Source organism: Amblyomma mixtum, chromosome 3, assembly GCF_055824585.1.
Source record: "Amblyomma mixtum isolate Tamu chromosome 3, ASM5582458v1, whole genome shotgun sequence".
NCBI lineage: Eukaryota > Metazoa > Arthropoda > Arachnida > Ixodida > Ixodidae > Amblyomma > Amblyomma mixtum.
The window spans coordinates 122,530,957-122,548,322 of NC_143014.1; the positions used below are offsets into that span (position 1 = coordinate 122,530,957).

Below are 17,366 nucleotides of genomic sequence, written 5' to 3' on the forward strand. Positions count from 1 at the left end.
ATACAAGAAATCTCCATGCCAGTGACCCATTAGTCATTGAATAAGCTTCAAAAGATATATCAAAAGGATGCATACCTAAGCATGTTACGTTTTACTAAATGAGGCTTTAGTGCTTCCACTAGTTATGACGATGTTTTTGCAAAGTTTTTAAAATACATGGAAGGCTAGGTACGTGACAATATCCACTGCACTTCAACTGAACACAAATCACAAATGCTTCAAGGAAATATGTATATGCATCTGCTGCTTTTAACAAGGTAATCTAACAAATATGAACTGAACGTTTAGGACTCTCCAATCAACAAAGTCAGTGTGTAGCACTCTACTATCCCTGAAAAGTGTTGACATACAAACAAAGGCATAGTTGAAACTGTAAATAACTGTTCATGTTCAACTACCTGCAGCACATTCTGGCCTCTTCTCATTGACAAGACGGACTAGTAACTGTCCAACTTTCACTTACGTATAAAAACAATTGTAACATATTCAGTTCATAACGATCTATCAAAATTTAGCATGAACATATGACAAACAACTAAAAGGACAAAATTAGTACCTAAATTAATGCTATGGGCCATTTCTTAATTACCTGTAAAGATAAACTACTTCACACTAAAAATTTGAGAAAACGGTAACATGTATCATTAAACAAGAATTTAGCTCTAAAAAGCAGGGCCTATCGAAACATGTTCAATGAAAAGATCCTGGATTTTCAATAACATGCTAATATCCTTGAACGCAGCGCATTTATCAAACATTTAAAATGAAAAGACTACTGTCTTGTTCACTGTGTGCAAAAATGTAACTAAATTACTACAGACCCTTTACAAACGCATGACATCCGTGGCAACCACCATAACTTAATCGTGCCAATGACATATTAGAAAAAGAAACAATGAAAAGCAGCAACAACATTCACGCATCAAGTGTATCATAACATCACTAGCATTGATGAACCTATGCTCTCAGCAAGTTTTTCAGCTTACTTCTACATAACCATATGTTATCCTCTATGCTGCCACTCTGGCCAACCCTGGGTGAAATGGCCAAAAATTTATGCACTTTATGCTGTGTAAAAAAGTCTGTTTCACTGTGTAAAACATAATGAACAAAGCGTGAGGTGGGAAGCCTCACTCTGCTAGCCCACACTTCAAGAAGAGAACTTGTCTTCATGCAGGCCTAGATGAACACAAGTCCTCTTGTTGAAGCATTGGCTGGACTACTGGGGCTCCCCTTCCTACCCCTGTTCATTTTATTTAGTGTTCATGCATTATCTGCTTGCTTTTGTATGCCCTTATTCATCCAGCTATCTGATTTGTGGCCATAAAAAGTGCAAAAAGCAGAAATGAACAGTACTAAAATAAATATGCGACAAAAGCTTCTGGGAAGCATCATGTGATAATCTTTCTCCCCGGCGTACTAACTTCAGCACACAAAACAGTAAGGAACAAGCCTCCCAATCAACATGCAAAAAATTTCTATAAATGCATGTTTGAGCATAAAGACTAGATATGCACTCGAATAAAATAAAATTTCTCCTACACGTGATCCAGCGTATTCAGCTCTACACTATGTCAGGCTACGACACACTGCTGAAAGTTTGCAAGACAGAATTCACAGTTGCTATTAAATTATTGCAAAGCTTATACAAATGGCTTCACAGAGCAAGTAGTTTTATCTCACTGAAAATGTAATGTCACTTTTTCTTTCAGTTATTAAAAAGGAAAAGTTTCATGTTGCATCCTGCACATTTACAATTACACAAAGAACATAACCTTGGCTTCAAAAACTGAACGATTGAATCACCATAAATGCCGGTGACTACCACTGTGCACCAATCAGTAAACACCCCAATCTACAGCAGCTACATGACTATATACCCAAGCATCTTTCATGAAGGAGAACAAATGATCCCAATATGAAATGCCTAAAACTCTCTTGAACAGGTTTTCAAAATACACAAAGCCTGTAAATCTGGCTCACTCGGGACTGATATGCGAAAATTATGTTGAATACAAAACAGATTTAAAGCACAAAGAGGGCCGTTATTTCAGGCGACTGGCGTGTTACTAACATCCCATCAGCCAAACGCTGCTGGGGCAACATAAGTCTCTTCAGGCAGTAAAAAGCAAGCAGATTTTCTGTAATGCCCAGCAGGTGCCTCAGTTCTCCCCACTTTCCTTCCTAAGGACATTAGGAAACTATTACAACAAACTTAGACCAACAGAGAAATTAGCAGACAACAACAAGCATAAAACTGTTGCCACCAACACCACTACACTGCATCATATATTCATCAATGTTCAGTGTCATGTGAATGTCCAGCCATTAGCAGAGGTCACTTCAAGCATTTGATCACATCGTCCTTATTTGTAATAGACAACATTAAACTTTGATATTCAATCTATTAAACTAGAAATCTGTGTTCAAATTATAAATAAATGTTTAGACCCCAGAAAAAACAGATTTGATACATATTTTGCTTCCACCTCAAACTGCTGTTAAACCTGGGCCCAATAAGTTGCCATACTAAACACAGTATCAGCAAGCACTAGTAGTCTACTACACCTCTTTCTCAGTCTTCTTATTTCTTTTGGGGCAATAAGCTTCACCAAGTACACACACATAGTGCCCTTTGAGCCTATTGAGCATAATCAACACAGAATCATGCACACATACCAATGAACAAAATAAGGCTAACTTTACAGATGAAACCTACCAAGCCTCAATGCATATACAGATGCATAAATAGCAATAGAGTTGCATATGCAAAATTAGGCATGTTAGATTTCTTCTGCTATCCACATATATTCATCACTACAGAAACTTTGACAAGTCAGACGTACTTTATGTTTTCCATGATAAAAATCCTGCTCCAATTTAACAGGAAGATCAGTAGCAACCAAATGGGGGTAGTCGTAGTCTCTACATGAGCTCAGGGACCAATCACTTGAGCTGGCTGCAAGGAGAAACAAAACAATGTAAAAAATACCGCAAAAAATTTCAGTGCACTACTCATACAAAAAGGGCAAAGTTATTGCTGAAATCAAAACTGTGTGTAAAATGCCGTAATGCAGGAAGTATCAAAAAAATATTTCCATGCCTTTAATCTTAAAAGAATGAAAAATGATAACAGGAAATGACAAAGAATTTTTCTAGCTGTTGCATCAAAACACATATTAGTTAACTTACTGGACAAGCATGACAGAGTGCAAAAGACCAGTGTGCCACTGAGATACTGTAAACGTGATACAAATGATGATCTACAAATAAGTCCATTTATCTAGGATAGTTTGTTTTGTTAAGACATTTTTGATTAATAGCGAAAATGTACACAGCTTGCAAACCTTAGAGGAAATCTACATATGGTGTTTAACTCTTTTAACAACCTGTGAAAAAAATCAACATATACAGATATCAAGTATGCATGAAATTTACGAAATAAAATAAAGTTGCGTTGAAATTCATTACAAAGTTCTGGCAAAAACATGCATAATCTACAAATGAAAATCTACATGATAATCTACAAAGTCTACATGAAGGTGCAACTGAAAAAGTCATACCATAAGTGACACACATACTGCTACAACAAGATGAGTTGTTGGGCAAGTTGGTTCACTGTATAACACATCGCGGGCTAGTTGGTTCATCACAAGGCAGAACAGCGCCAGCTACAGAGGGACAAGAAAGTAGACGAGACACACAGCGCTGACTAACAACTGAAGGTATATTTTTTCAGACACTTTGGTAAATATACAACAGCATCAAGAAAATAAGAAGAGCAACCGAGTCTGATAAACAGTCATCGCCACCAGAAATCACACAGAAGAACTCAGATCATTCAGCTACCGCTAAGAACCACAATTCTTCATCTATAAGGGCTATGGAGGGTGTGCTGACACAACTCTCTTTAAGATGAGCGATTTTTACGGCTTCAATGATTTCTCGCGTGGTTTTGTCATTGCATCTGCGCAGCTCGCTTGTGTTGCCCAGCTCAGTGGCGCATTTACAATATCGGCAGTGAATGCCCAAATGGCCTGAGATTCGTTGCGTCACATTGTATTTGTGCTCGGACAATCTCTTATTAAGGCATCTGCCCGTTTGGCCTATGTATTGTTGGGTTTGGGATGCCCCCACCCTCTGCCTAAGTGGATTAAGGCAGCGACCTTCCAGGACCGTGGGACCACGGTGGCAGCGGCGAAAGTCAAAGACCTGCTGTTGGGTTTGGGATGCCCCCCCCCCCTCTGCCTAAGTGGATTAAGGCAGCGACCTTCCAGGACTGTGGGACCACGGTGGCAGCGGCGAGAGTCAAAGACCGCCGAAGGCCGAAGATGCGGCGACGATGGCGGCGTTCCGTGGCCGAGTCGACCCTCGGGTCAACGAACAGAGTGGTGGTGTGCTGAGTGAAGGACAGCAGTGTTTAATTACTGAGCCTCTACCCTCTCCCATCAACCGAGCTGCGAGGGAGCGGGACAGCCAGCACCGCCCAGCCGTGGGTGGTACCCCCGGAGTCCACGTCTGCTCATGCTATTGGACGTCATCCTTCGAACTATATTCCCCAGACAGGGATCTGGGGAATCCGTGCGTTATTTAACGGGTGTTGTTTTGAGGACTCCAGAGCACTCCTGTTGACTCCTGAAGAAGTTCCCTCACACTGAGAGTCCCTCTCAGTCACCCTTTGTTGTAAATAATGTAAATATTCCTGCATAAAGTTCTCTTCCTTCCTTGTTTAATCTCCTCGTAACCCCGTCTCCCGCCTTCCTCGTCCCTTCTCCGGCCCGACCACGCTCACCCGATCCAATAGTATGCATGGCTGCAAGACAAGGGGATAGAATACACGACGCCCTGAGCACAGGAAACCTATCCTCAGTGATCTTTACTTAGCCCTGCAAGACAGGGCGCTACACAGGTCCCTTCAGGGCAGCAATGTGAAGAAAATCTTTAGATTCGTGGACCTTGTGATATTATAATGCGAGCAGGACGTCCTCCCTTCCGAAGCTTCCAAAGTTCTTAATAATTTTTCAAGCATTCTGAGCTCATTGATTGTCACTCAAGAACTACCAACTAACGGCTTCATACAGATTTTAGAATTAGGAATATATTTTAACCACAATCACGTCTGCTGGGCCTTTAAGCATCGGGCCAACAAACCTCTTCTTCCTTTTGATTCAGCGCACTCGAAGCTAGTTAAACGCAGCATCATCAATTCATACTTAACAATGCATTCAAAAAATCCTGCAACCACAAACTGGAAGATAGCTTTTTAGCCCAGACGCGCCGATTACAACAGGCTGGTTACCCACTGACCCTCTTATCTTCAGTGCTGAGGCCTTGTTGAGAGCCAAAGAAGAAAAAAGAATAAGAGATAAGGATAAGATCACAGTCATTCCCATTGCACACGGGATTTCACACAACTTAAGAAAGATAGGAAAAAGAGTAGGAATAGGTGCTTTATTTTCAGCTCCGGATCGTTTGTGAAGCCTCTGCAAGCACGTTAATCAAATGGGTCGTAAGCACACAGAATGCACCATAAATTATTGCGACCGGTTCGTTCCCTGTGCTCAGGGCATCGTGTATTCTATCCCCTTGTTTTGCGGCCATGCATACGTAGGCCAAACCGGCAGATGCCTTAATAAGAGATTGTCCGAGCATAATTACAATGTGACGCAATGAATCTCAGGCCATTTGGGCATTCACTGCAGATATTGTAAATGCGACACTGAGCTGGGCAACACGACCGTGCTGAGCAGGTGCGATGACAAAACCACACGAGAACTCATTGAAGCCGCAAAAACCGCGCACCTTAAAGAGAGTTGTGTCAGCACCCCCTCCATAGCCCTTATAGATAAAGAATCGCGGTTCTTATCGGTAGCTGGATGATCTGAGTTCTCCTGTGTGATTTCTGGTGGCTATGACTGTTTATCAGACTCAGTTGCTCTTCTTATTTTCTTGATGCTTCAGTTGTAAGTCAGCGCTGTGTGTGTCTCGTCTACTTTCTTGTCCCTGTGTAACTTGCGCAGTTCTGCCTTGTGGTTCATTGTAGCGTAACAATGGGTTGCGCAAAAGAGACAATCACATGAAAGAAGATGGGACAAGTGCAAGTCCCGACTTCTTTCTTTGTGCTTGTCCTGTCTTCTTTCATGTGCATGTCCCTTTTACGCAACCCATATTTACAATACTGCTACAAGAATTTAAAAATATAAAAAAAAACTGAATATTTTTTTTTTTAATGGCCAAGGAAGTACATAAGTGCAACGGACATCTTTAAACACCATAAAAGAAAAAATATATAGTAAAAAAAACTGCACAACAAAATAGGCACCACATGGCAAGCTAAACTCAAAGAATGAGCAGGCAACAGACCATGCGTTTTCCCCATGGAGGGGTTAAAACGATCCCCAGCCATAGTGAGCCTCCTGTACACACTCTCCTGGTCAGCATGCACCTAAAGGAACCAAAACACACAAAAAAACAAAAAAAGAACTCTAGTTTCCATGAAAACCACTACGAATAAACACTACAAACAAGACGTACACTACCTTGGTACATTACGAGTCATCTTTCATATGCACTAAGCCACTTAGACCGCACTAGACATCAATCAAAACTTAACAAAGTGACATTACAATGAACACATTATTGGAAAATGCCTTACCTAGGACACATCGGTTAAATTTTCACTGTACTCTAATAATATAAATATAATATGTGCTTATTTGTGTACGATACAGCAATTCACTAAAAGGCTCTCTTTATATAAACTATATTTACCTTTAAAGTTACTGTTACATGCCCCAGTAAATCAATTTGCCCAAAGCTACACAGCACAATAATACAGCACAACTTTACAACAAACCATAGGGTGCTTGCACCTATGCTTCTCGTAACTTCATGCCACAAAAAGAAAACTGCATGCAACTGAAAAAAAAAGAAAAGAAAAACAAGTGCAGCCTGAAAAATGTGCACACTTTGATACAGATGTCACACAGCTATAATAACTATTCTGATAACAAACATCCAGGAGCTAAAACTCCTTCTGGATAAGATAATTCATTATAAACAGCAGGAAGACAATCTGTTATAGCTTTCACTGTCCCAGTAATGGCCTCAGGGTAAATGTTATATCATGTGTGCTGGACCAATATTTTATACAAGTATGGCATGCCAAGCAGAAACATGTATCATTACATAACAAGAATTGGCCTAAGAGTATATCAGCCAGTACTAAGCTAACACAGCCATAAACAATTGCAATGAACTAAATCACTAGATACGCTGTGCATCAGAAGAATATGTGCTGCAACTTCAATGGTAGGAAGCTAATCCAATATCATTCACAGTTTCAAAAGAAGGACTGTAGAAAAAGCAATGGGAGACGTCATGTAAAATGAAAGCAGCGCAAAGCAAGAAAGTGGGGCATACACAGCATGCATATGCAGACAAAGACTAGAGTGATGAATTATACAACACAGTTCTTCCTCACTCCTGTCATCATCTATGCAAGCATGCTGTATATATTGCATATCGCACCCACCAGCCCAAAGATACACATTAACAGTGCAGTGGTTATGACACAGTTTTGCACAGGAGTAGCAAAAGGAAAATAAGACATGCTAGTAAGCAGAAAATGAAAAGCTCTTGAGCTTTGCACCTGCCACACAAAAACAAGTGCCAAAAGCAACACAAGGTAAAGTTTGTCAAGGCAAGACATGAAAATCTGGTTTTAAGAAAATGAAAATTCAGCAGCCTATATATATGGAAAAAAATGTGTTATATCTAAGCAAGCAAGGCTAAACAAGAAATCTGATGAGATGGCTTCAATTCAAAATAGCTATTACCTATACAGAGAAAAAGTATACCACACATGCTGTAATGCAGCAAACTCAGCTAGCAATGAGCCTGGCAAAGTCCTGTGAAGCATTTCCAGCACTCAACCTGGAAAGTTCTTGTAGCATGAAAAAAATGCTATAATCTTCATTTCTCGGCACACACAGCCATAGGTCAAAAAACGAGGTTTAAATAACATGTATTAACAAAAACAATCAATATTATTTTCACCTTAACGAAAACTAAAGTACACAAAGGCACAACTGCAAGGTCAATATTATAAGCTCTGTAAAAACTTATGATATTAAATACCAAACCACTCTTTTCCAACAAACTAAAGCTCTAAGGTGCCATTGTCACTTCATTCATACTTTCTGAAAGCTAATTATCTACCACATGCTCAACAGCACGTTAAGAAATTTATCCAACCAAGAATTATTGTGGTGATTTAGAGGCTTCATTTCAGATAGTTGCCTTTTTCAATAAAGCCTCATAATTTTTCACTGTACCTGAACAAGTCACAATTCACTGTTTGTGCCAATATCACGAGAGCTGTCATAGTAGCATGCAACTATGTTTTTTAGCAAACAACAAATCCTAATGCTGTACTATACTTCAAGGGATATAAAGAGTAAACAACACAAACACAACTGAAGGTTTCAAAAAGTTATAATATTCCTTGAAGAAAATCTAAAGATACATACCAACATGCATTAATTATGAAGAAATAAAAGAAATTCTACTTTCACTAATATGACTCTGCAAAAAAAAATTTGATCGCAAAACAATCACTTTTCAGCAATATCCAGCTTCTGATCCTCTGTCTTGGTACACCCGGCCAAATCTTTAACCGGCTCGGGTGTTGCATCACTAAATGCACCTTGTAAAAGGTTCTTTTCGGCTACACTGCTGGCATGTGAGAAAGCATTTTGTGGTTCCTTTTTGTTCATATAAAGTTTGAGTGGAGTTCTTGAGCGTTTAGATCAAAGTTATCAAAAATATTCATCGTCTGCCACTACGAACAGCCGAAACACGCGGAATACGCAGCAATGGTTCTGGTGGCGCATTTGCGCTTGTTCTGGGTAAACGACTTGTCCGCCATGAAAGGAGTGGTAGTTTACCCAGAGGAGGTCATATGGACCAGAACCATTGCTGTGTATTCCACTTGTTTCGGCTCTTCATAGTGGCAGATGATGAATATTTCTGATAACTTTGATCTAAACGCGCAAGTACTCCACTCAAACATTATATGAACAAAAAGGAACCATGAAATGCCATCTCAGCCGTCAAATTACAGCATGAATATGCCAGCGGGGTAGCCGAAAAGAACCTTTTACAAGGTGCATTTAGCGATCCAACACCCGTGCCGGTTAAAGATTTAGCCGGGTGTACTCACATTAACCCCCTAGCGGACTTGGACGAATCAGGCTCGTCATAAGCAGACAGTAATTTCTGGCTCGTGATGAGTCCAGCTTGTCGTGTGTGTGTTTTCTGGCACTCTGTGTCCGGTTTAAGGCGAGTAGAGCTCCTCCAAAGCATCTTTTTTTTTGCTCGGATACTAAGTAACTATTCTCATACCATTTTCGAAAAAAAAAAAAGGTGTCCATTATGGAAAAACCACCTAACCTTTACTAAGCAAATGCACAGGATGCCTACCTGCCACATTTAGCATGCTTATAAATTTTAACCCTGTCCTCCAATTAACACATAACCAGTATGCCAACCAGTTGATCGATATTACAACTACAGTGGGATAAAATACAAGAAAAAGACATCACAAAAAGTTAAGCACACAGCTAATGTGTATTACAAGGTACTCAAGTACAAATGGTTTATCGGAGCATCAAGCATTAAGCATGAAACAATTAAAAAGTAAAAGCAGGGACGTTGCAACTAATGGTTTGGTTTGGTTTATGAGGTTTAACGTCCCAAAGCGACTAAGGCTATGAGAGACGCCGTAGTGGAGGGCTCCGGAAATTTCGACCACCTGGGGTTCTTTAACGTGCACTGACATCGCACAGTACACGGGCCTCTAGAATTTCTCCTCCAAAGAAATTCAACCGCCGCGACCGGGATCGAACCCGCGTCTTTCGGGTCAGCAGCCGAGCACCATAACCACTGCGCCACCGCGGCGGCGTTGCAACTAATGAAATGATCACACAATATGGCAGAGTGCCCAAGATGCTATCTGTGAAATCAGTATCTTCACACACCTAAAAATTAAAATTCATTACATATCATAAAAAAGCGCACATACGTATGCTTCTATCTCTTGGCTCTTACAGTCTGCCTTGCTTCTACTGTTAATTCTACATATACTCTCCTCTTCTTCCTCCCTCCTCCTCCTCCTCTACATATACTCAGCAGCCAGTTCCATGCTTCATAGAATAATTCTTTGCAAACTATTAAGGTGTAAATTTGGGCTAGGAGAAAATGGTCATTCCAACTCTACAAACTACGAGCAATTCTTAGAATTTTTCATCACTTTTTTTGTAATAGTGTAACAAACATGCCTGAGGACACAACTAAAACTGTGAACTGTCAAAAACTGCCAAAAAGAAAAAATCTAGCCTTTAATTTTGGTGCTATAAAAACGAGGGCTTTAAATTCTCCATTTCCTGAATTTTACTTGCAGTACAAAAATGTGCATATTGTTTAAAAGCTAGTACCTGCTGCCGACAACCTGCTTTCAGGCTATCCACTCATGAAAAAGTATGCATTGATCATTTAAACCATAACTGTCATAGCATACATTAAAAAAGATACCAAAACATCACTTAATTAGTTGGGTCATATGTTATCTGAAAAGAACAGAGCGAAATTCCTTTCATCATTTTTAGAAACAAAGCTGCCATATTTTTATTTTATGAATAACAAGTTTCTTTTTGCTTAGTTCCTTAGCTCATAGTAGAACATATTGTTGACCACTACAGGAGACTTTCCCAGCAGACCGACACTTTTAGTACATATCTTAGAGTGAACGTGAAATGCATAAAATAAATGTGAAAAAGTAAAACTAAACCCAAATCACGCAACCATTAAAAAAGTGCAAGCTCCGCCAGATGCTAATCTACCAGAGGAACTAAAAGATGTCGGAGGAAAGCAGAATGGTGAACCCACCAAAAGAAAAGAAGACAGCTCCATGTGGGAGACAAAGGCAAAATGTAACAAATCGTAAACCAGCCATCCTTAAAGCTAGACGTCCAAACATATGGGGCAGCAAAAAAGATGTCAGACATGCCCACATGTTGGTGAAACTAGCTTTAAAGGCAGTGGGCTGACACTGTCATATACAGTGGAGCTCAATATATAAAAACATGAAAGTGTATCAGGCCTCCTTTATACTGGTAGATCAAAAAGAAATGTGATCAGACAATTTCAAACTGAACATTAACCGCATCAAGAAGGATAATGAACGCTGTTTAATTATGTGAATAAGATGAGTTAACTTGGAATAGCCCCACAAGGCGCTGCTGTGTGCAATCTGCAAGAGATGTGCTAGACAATTCAATATTTTGCTAAGTGGAAACAATGCTGCCAACCATTATTTTGTTTATCTCAATACCGAGTAGTGTTAGGCAGAAACTGCTGGGATGATGAAACAGCCTAATTTCACTCTGCACTCAAAATGTTTACCAAAATGCCTTGCAGTGCATTTTACTGCAGGATTTGGCCACTAGGCAATGACTGCCTCGACTATCACGAATTCAGAGTCCCCTTTCCCTCTCAACCCCCCTAGCACACTTCATCAGTATACTTTTTCGTTACGTCAATATCCTCATCAAGTACTCCAGTCTATGAAACCAAGTAACCTTCACCATATTCAGCTAAATGGACTTCCTCTATTTTGTGGAGGTTATTTTACCTTCTAATCATTTTACAGGGGCAGGCCTTTTTAGTGTGCCTTTTTCCTAACAATTCCTCAGACCATTCAGAAATGAGCTCACTAACTTGCATTAAAAGAACATCTGGGACTGCTGCTGCATTTATTCTCTTTCAGAAGAGTAAATGCACTTGTGGTGCAGGAAATGAAAATATATGCAAAATCAAGTAAGCATTCAAGTTTCAAACTATCAATGCAAGCCTACACAAGGACAACAACTAGACCAATTCACAGCATCAAGATGAGTGCACTCACATGAGTTTCCACATGCCCCAGACAAATAATAAGTTAGAAAAAAACAAATAGGCATGTCATATGTTAAACAAAACAATTATAAAAACACCATTAAATATCATCTCATTTAATATTATTCTGCAAGAGTATAAGCCAATATCCTCCACTAAATGCAATCTGTATAATCCTATAAATGTAGAGAATCATCAAACACAGCAAATAAAGCATCTGACCACATTAAGATCACGAATAAGGGTATTCAGGGTGATGGTCACAACAGACCAAATAAATGCATTACAAAAATAAGCTAACTTATCACATATCCCTTAACTGCATTTAGAGAATTAATTAAATTTACAACTGGTTACAATTAATTACAATCGTAAAAGTTTGCAAAGTTGCGCAAGCTTTTGGAAGAGTCATATGTGTTTTATTTGAGCTGACGTTTCACTGTCAGCACACAGTATGCTTGAAAGAGAACATTTGGATTCCCTCGCTTGTTTTTCACACAAGCAGTTCTTTGGTGCGATGACTACATACCCCCACAATATCAAATTGGTTCAGTTAAAATGATGACGCACAACACATTAACGGGCTCATATATCAAAATATGCACGAACTGCCTGCTGTTCTTAACCAAAGCTAAGAACCTGCCTAGGAGATAGATTAGCTTACTGTGCATATCAGTGCACTAACCTAAATCTAATACACTGAAGTATTTCCTATCACAAAAATTTGTCCAACTAATAACTTTTTTTTTAAGTTGTCAGTGTACTCTACCCCACGTCCTTTGTAAAACCTATTCTAATATGTTTGAATTCTTTTTAGCACAACACATAAAGGGGACAAGTCAGGCGCTAAAAAGAATTCCACCTTGTTGCACTAAAAAGAATTACGCCTTGAAAACATGAACTCAAGGAAAATCCCCCTAATATGTTTGGCCAGAACGTATACAGCAACTCCGAGATTTGTTTTTGTAATTTCTCAGAAAAAAACAACACCAATGCATTCTGGAAAAGCATAGCATTTTGACATGATCTAATGCATCAGATCAAAATGCTTATCTCAACATCATCATGCTAACAACAAGCCACTCAAGCAAAATGCCTAAACAAATAGAAATCCACAAGCCTGAAGAAAACAGCAGCATTGGTGCCCTTCAGTGTTTTCTGAATAAGGTCCCCACTTTTTACCAACTCAAATAGTATACAGGCTACTCAACATTTTGGTGAAAACCCACAGCTGCCACACCAGGATGTCATGACAAGAGCCATCAGCACCATGACATGAAGTTACCAACTGACCTGGCGCAGGTCTCTTCGAGGCAAGTCTCGGTCTGAAGACAGAAGACAATCAGCCTTGCCATGCCCCAAATTGACCGACTGGGACATGCCAGGTGGCTCTTCAGTACCACCTAGAAAGTATCCCCATAGTCAAATAACATGGCTAATAGCATAGCCAACGACATCACAACTCCCTTGCTTACATAAGGCTTAATATATTTCAATGCTTATTTCTACTCCTTTTTTTCCACCTAGCCTTGGAAAAGCCTTGAAAAACCGTAGCCACAAGGTGATTTCCGATTATCCAGAAACCCTCATTTTTGCTTTATTTTTTTTCTTATGTTGAAAGACCTCTACAGACCAACGTCTACAGCATTAACCTTTCCTTCCTGTTCTCTGGAGTGTTACAATGGAAAACTATGTAAAACAGCATTCACAGCTGCTCCTTCATAGCAAAACTTAATGTATCAACTGTGGTCACCATCTGCACTGAAAATGAACTTGAGAGAAATGATTTAAGTCGCAGTTACACTCCATTCCACGCAACTCATGCATGACCAAATGTTTGTGGAGCGGCACAAAGCTAACAAATAAAGAAACGTGTGATGGCCCTTTACATGCACTGACCTATTTTTCTGCAAAATAATACTTTCAAAACAGTCCATCACTTTATATTGGCTCTGTCTCAGGGAAAGAAAAGTTCCTATGAATCCTATGAATCTATGATGAACAGTATGTATTACATGTCACTAAAAAAACATTTAATACGCTCAACTCCATGCACGTAAAACAGTTTAGTTTTCAATATCAAGAACCCACATGAGCCACTCTGCACAGTGCAACAGCACTAAGGAATGAAAACGTCAGCGGCGGAGCGGTGCTTAACATTTTATATGCTGCGCCCGCTTGACAATCATCCCGATGATGAGCTTGCCGTTTCAATACAATGGCAAGCAAATACTTTTAACACCTGACAGTTGGCAACCTGAGTCCACAACAGCAGGCATAATCAAAAGTTGCAAACTGGTTTGACTGGTGCAATGCAGACAGAACAAGCGCAGCGCCCTAACGCATATAAATAACGTTTATCGAAAAATTTAAATTCAAGTTTTCACAACAAAGTGCCCAAAAATGTGAACTAAACGTGAGCCCCACAACGAACGGAACGAGTCAAGTAAATAAGCAACAACGCTCCATCACTGCGCTTCATTTATCGAGGACAGTTATTGAACTCACTCCACAACGAGTACTAGAGCGAAAAAAAAAAATATCTAGAATATCGAGACATGAAGCAACAACAATCCAATGCATACGTGGGAGCTCGCTTGTGCATTATCCCTGTGCTGTTCTCGAAAGTTGTTCTACTTTCGACGTCACGAAAACCACGGCAAGGCAAAAACAAAAGTTCACATGCACAGTTGTTAGACCGAGGCTACAAGGCAAGCAAGCACGATAGCAGAAATGAGCGAATCCGTTGAGCCCTAGATGATCAGACGTAGTATGATGCCAGCAGTAGAAATTGAGATTGATTCAGTCGGTAAATGAGATTAAAACAGCCAAACTTGCGCTCCGTTTCCAGACCCTGGAGAAACGCGAATCGACAAACTAGGGCACCATACATAAGCGATCAAAAAGATAATGAACTTGGACTGTTCCAGCTAATCTGTGGACTTTAAAGACTAAAAGTAAGAATAGGTGCCTTACCTGAATTTTTCCCTGCACCACCGAGAAACATGATGGATTTTCTTGAGGGGACTGAGATCGGATGTGAAATTGCTACCCAAAGGCAGACGTCTACGCTACTTGAAGGGCAACACGGGTGCCGAAAACAGTCTTAGTTAGCTTAGTTACAACCTTAACTCGCGCGATCATTTTAAGAATGCGCGTTCTTAGGAATGACCCACCGCGAAAGCTAATGTGGTTATGTGTGGGCACCTCTGGTCCCAACTATGTGAGGAGTGAATCCAAGTCCCCGCATACCCGCCATGTCAGCTATGACGCGGCAGCCAATGCTAAAGCCCCCGCCACACATTATCATTAATTCGACGCATTTATGTACGCTATGCAACTCGTGCAAACGATAACTGCAGCCCTCACACAACTACACACGGCGAATAACCAGCGCACTTGCACCTCAAAACCTCAAAGCACGGAGCGACTGAAACAAAAACCAACGTAAAAAAGTTGGCGCACGAGCCGAGCCAAGTGGAGAGGGCATATGCTAAATACGCAATAAACACCAGATGAATGCACTCAATTATTTAAATATAATCGGCTTCTAAAATGTATAATTAACAATAAATCATTATAAGTTTGTTAATAAACTCACGAATGTATTTTGTAAGACGTCAACGTTTCTGCAAAGTGGCGCGACGAGCGTTCCGAAACAGAAACCAAAAAGCGATGGTTGTATGCACTCAACTTCCAATAATAAAGAGAGTGGTAAACGTCTGTTCTTCCTATATGTTGTCTTGACATTGCAAAAGGAGGACACCAGCCACGTTAATGCAACCTAAAAAGGTAATATTGGTGCAATGTTCTAGCAGCAATTTTTACTACTAGGGCAGCCGCTTTCGCGCATGCTTTCGCGGCTTGATGAGCTGGCGCCACCAACTGCTTGTCTTGCAGCTTGACAGCACGCTTGGCATTCCTCGGTGCTTCACTTGTTGCCGAGTTTACCCGCTTCTTTCGCATGACGCCACACGCATGACAAAATACAACCCAGTCGCACTGTCGTTGCGTGCTACCTGGGGCTCCTCATCGCTCACTAGAAGGCTTTTCCCACCTGCCGGCTACTAGCCGTTGAAGGTTTTTCGCGGTTTTTCGGACACCGGAAATATGTGTGATTGTCCACTCCAGTGGAGACGCCCAGTTCGTCAACGGCCTCGCGGCCTCAGAACCGGTCAGACTCCGGGGGGCCCATCTGTGCTTCCTCCAACCATCCATGCACTGACCCCGTGTTAGGTTTTCCTGTCTCCGACGGTCGGAGCCCGTTGCGTATGGTGGGTGGTCGGGCATCCCGTGAGTGGGGCCGCACCATTGGGCAATCTCGATGCTCTCCCTGCCCTGGCCAGGCGGGCCAGTAATGGAGTCGAGATAATTGAAGGATCAGAGCAAAAATCTCGCTGTCCCCATTCCCTTCCCACGTCCCATTTCCCTTTCCGCTACTTCCCAGGGGAGGTCAGGGGAGCCTCCCCGGGCCCGCTCTCTCGGCTGTGGGTCGCTAATGTAGCATTATCCCTAATATTTTATTTTTCCACCCACGGGTGGTCAAATTACAACTTGCCTACGGGCATCCTCTTTTATTTTCCAATTGGGTTAAGCCTGTTGTGTGTAAACGGTGCAGGCAGGGGCCTATTATTTTTATTTCCTTTTCGGTTGCCCCAACCTATTCAATGTCGTTGCGTGCGGCGCCAATGTTGTGCCACAACAACTGATTTTAACGCGACGGCGTTAAGGGCCCCGTGTCGCAGAAAATCCGGTGTCGTCGTCGGCGGCGTTGGCCGTTAGCGAAAAATCCCAGATGCATTAATAAATAAAACCGAGTAGGAAATTGGTCGAGTTGCGGAATCGAACAGGGCCTCCGGAGTGCGAGACGAGCACGCTAACCACTCCGCCACGCCAGCTCTTTTTTGTCTTTATTGCCTGTTTTTACAGATTATAACACATCACAAACATATGTTCTGCGGTGCACTCTCAAACATCAAGAGCGGACATGTGTTTGACTCGCGTGAGAAAATCAAAACTGTTTCAGCGAACACAACTCTCCCATCAACTCGATGACTAGTCTCCAAAACATAGCTCCTTGTACACTTCACGTAGCTTAAATATGTTTTCTTAGAAGTAACCTCAGACAGACCCCGCATCTTCATCGCAGTGTCGTACAGCCGTCCTGCTTCGCCAAATACTGTGCAGGCCAAGCAGGAAAATTACATCATATTTTTAAAGATCCGGCTCAACGTCCAGGAATCGTATCCCATACGGCGTCAAGGGTCTTTTTTTATTGTACGCTGGAGCATGTCCCAAAAGAGCAGCGCATCCCAGCAATCAATAAATACGTGTTCTATTCACTCTGGTTTTTGACACAACAAGCATGCAGTCAGCACCCCATGGTAAAAACAATCCTTCTCCTCCATCCA

At 41.1% G+C, this 17,366-nt stretch overlaps 1 protein-coding gene across 5 annotated transcripts in view; it reads right to left on the reverse strand.

Annotated features, from left to right (window-relative positions):
• Dlg5 (MAGUK family member discs large 5) overlaps positions 1 to 15,427 on the reverse strand; it is a 77,991-nt gene extending 62,564 nt beyond the window's left edge. The window contains exons 1-4 of one of the 5 annotated variants that reach the window (XM_089581001.1): positions 14,932 to 15,427; positions 13,249 to 13,358; positions 6,364 to 6,445; positions 2,847 to 2,959 (exon numbers count right to left, since the gene is read on the reverse strand). In XM_089581001.1, coding sequence (XP_089437127.1) covers positions 2,847 to 2,959; positions 6,364 to 6,445; positions 13,249 to 13,358; positions 14,932 to 14,962 — 336 coding nt within the window. In that variant the 5' untranslated portion in view covers positions 14,963 to 15,427. Of the gene's footprint in view, positions 1 to 2,846; positions 2,960 to 6,363; positions 6,446 to 13,248; positions 13,359 to 14,931 lie in introns of those variants that run through there. The other 4 variants (XM_089581002.1, XM_089581003.1, XM_089581004.1 and 1 more) reach the window with 4 other exon arrangements.
• Between the last annotated feature and the right edge of the window lie 1,939 nt (positions 15,428 to 17,366).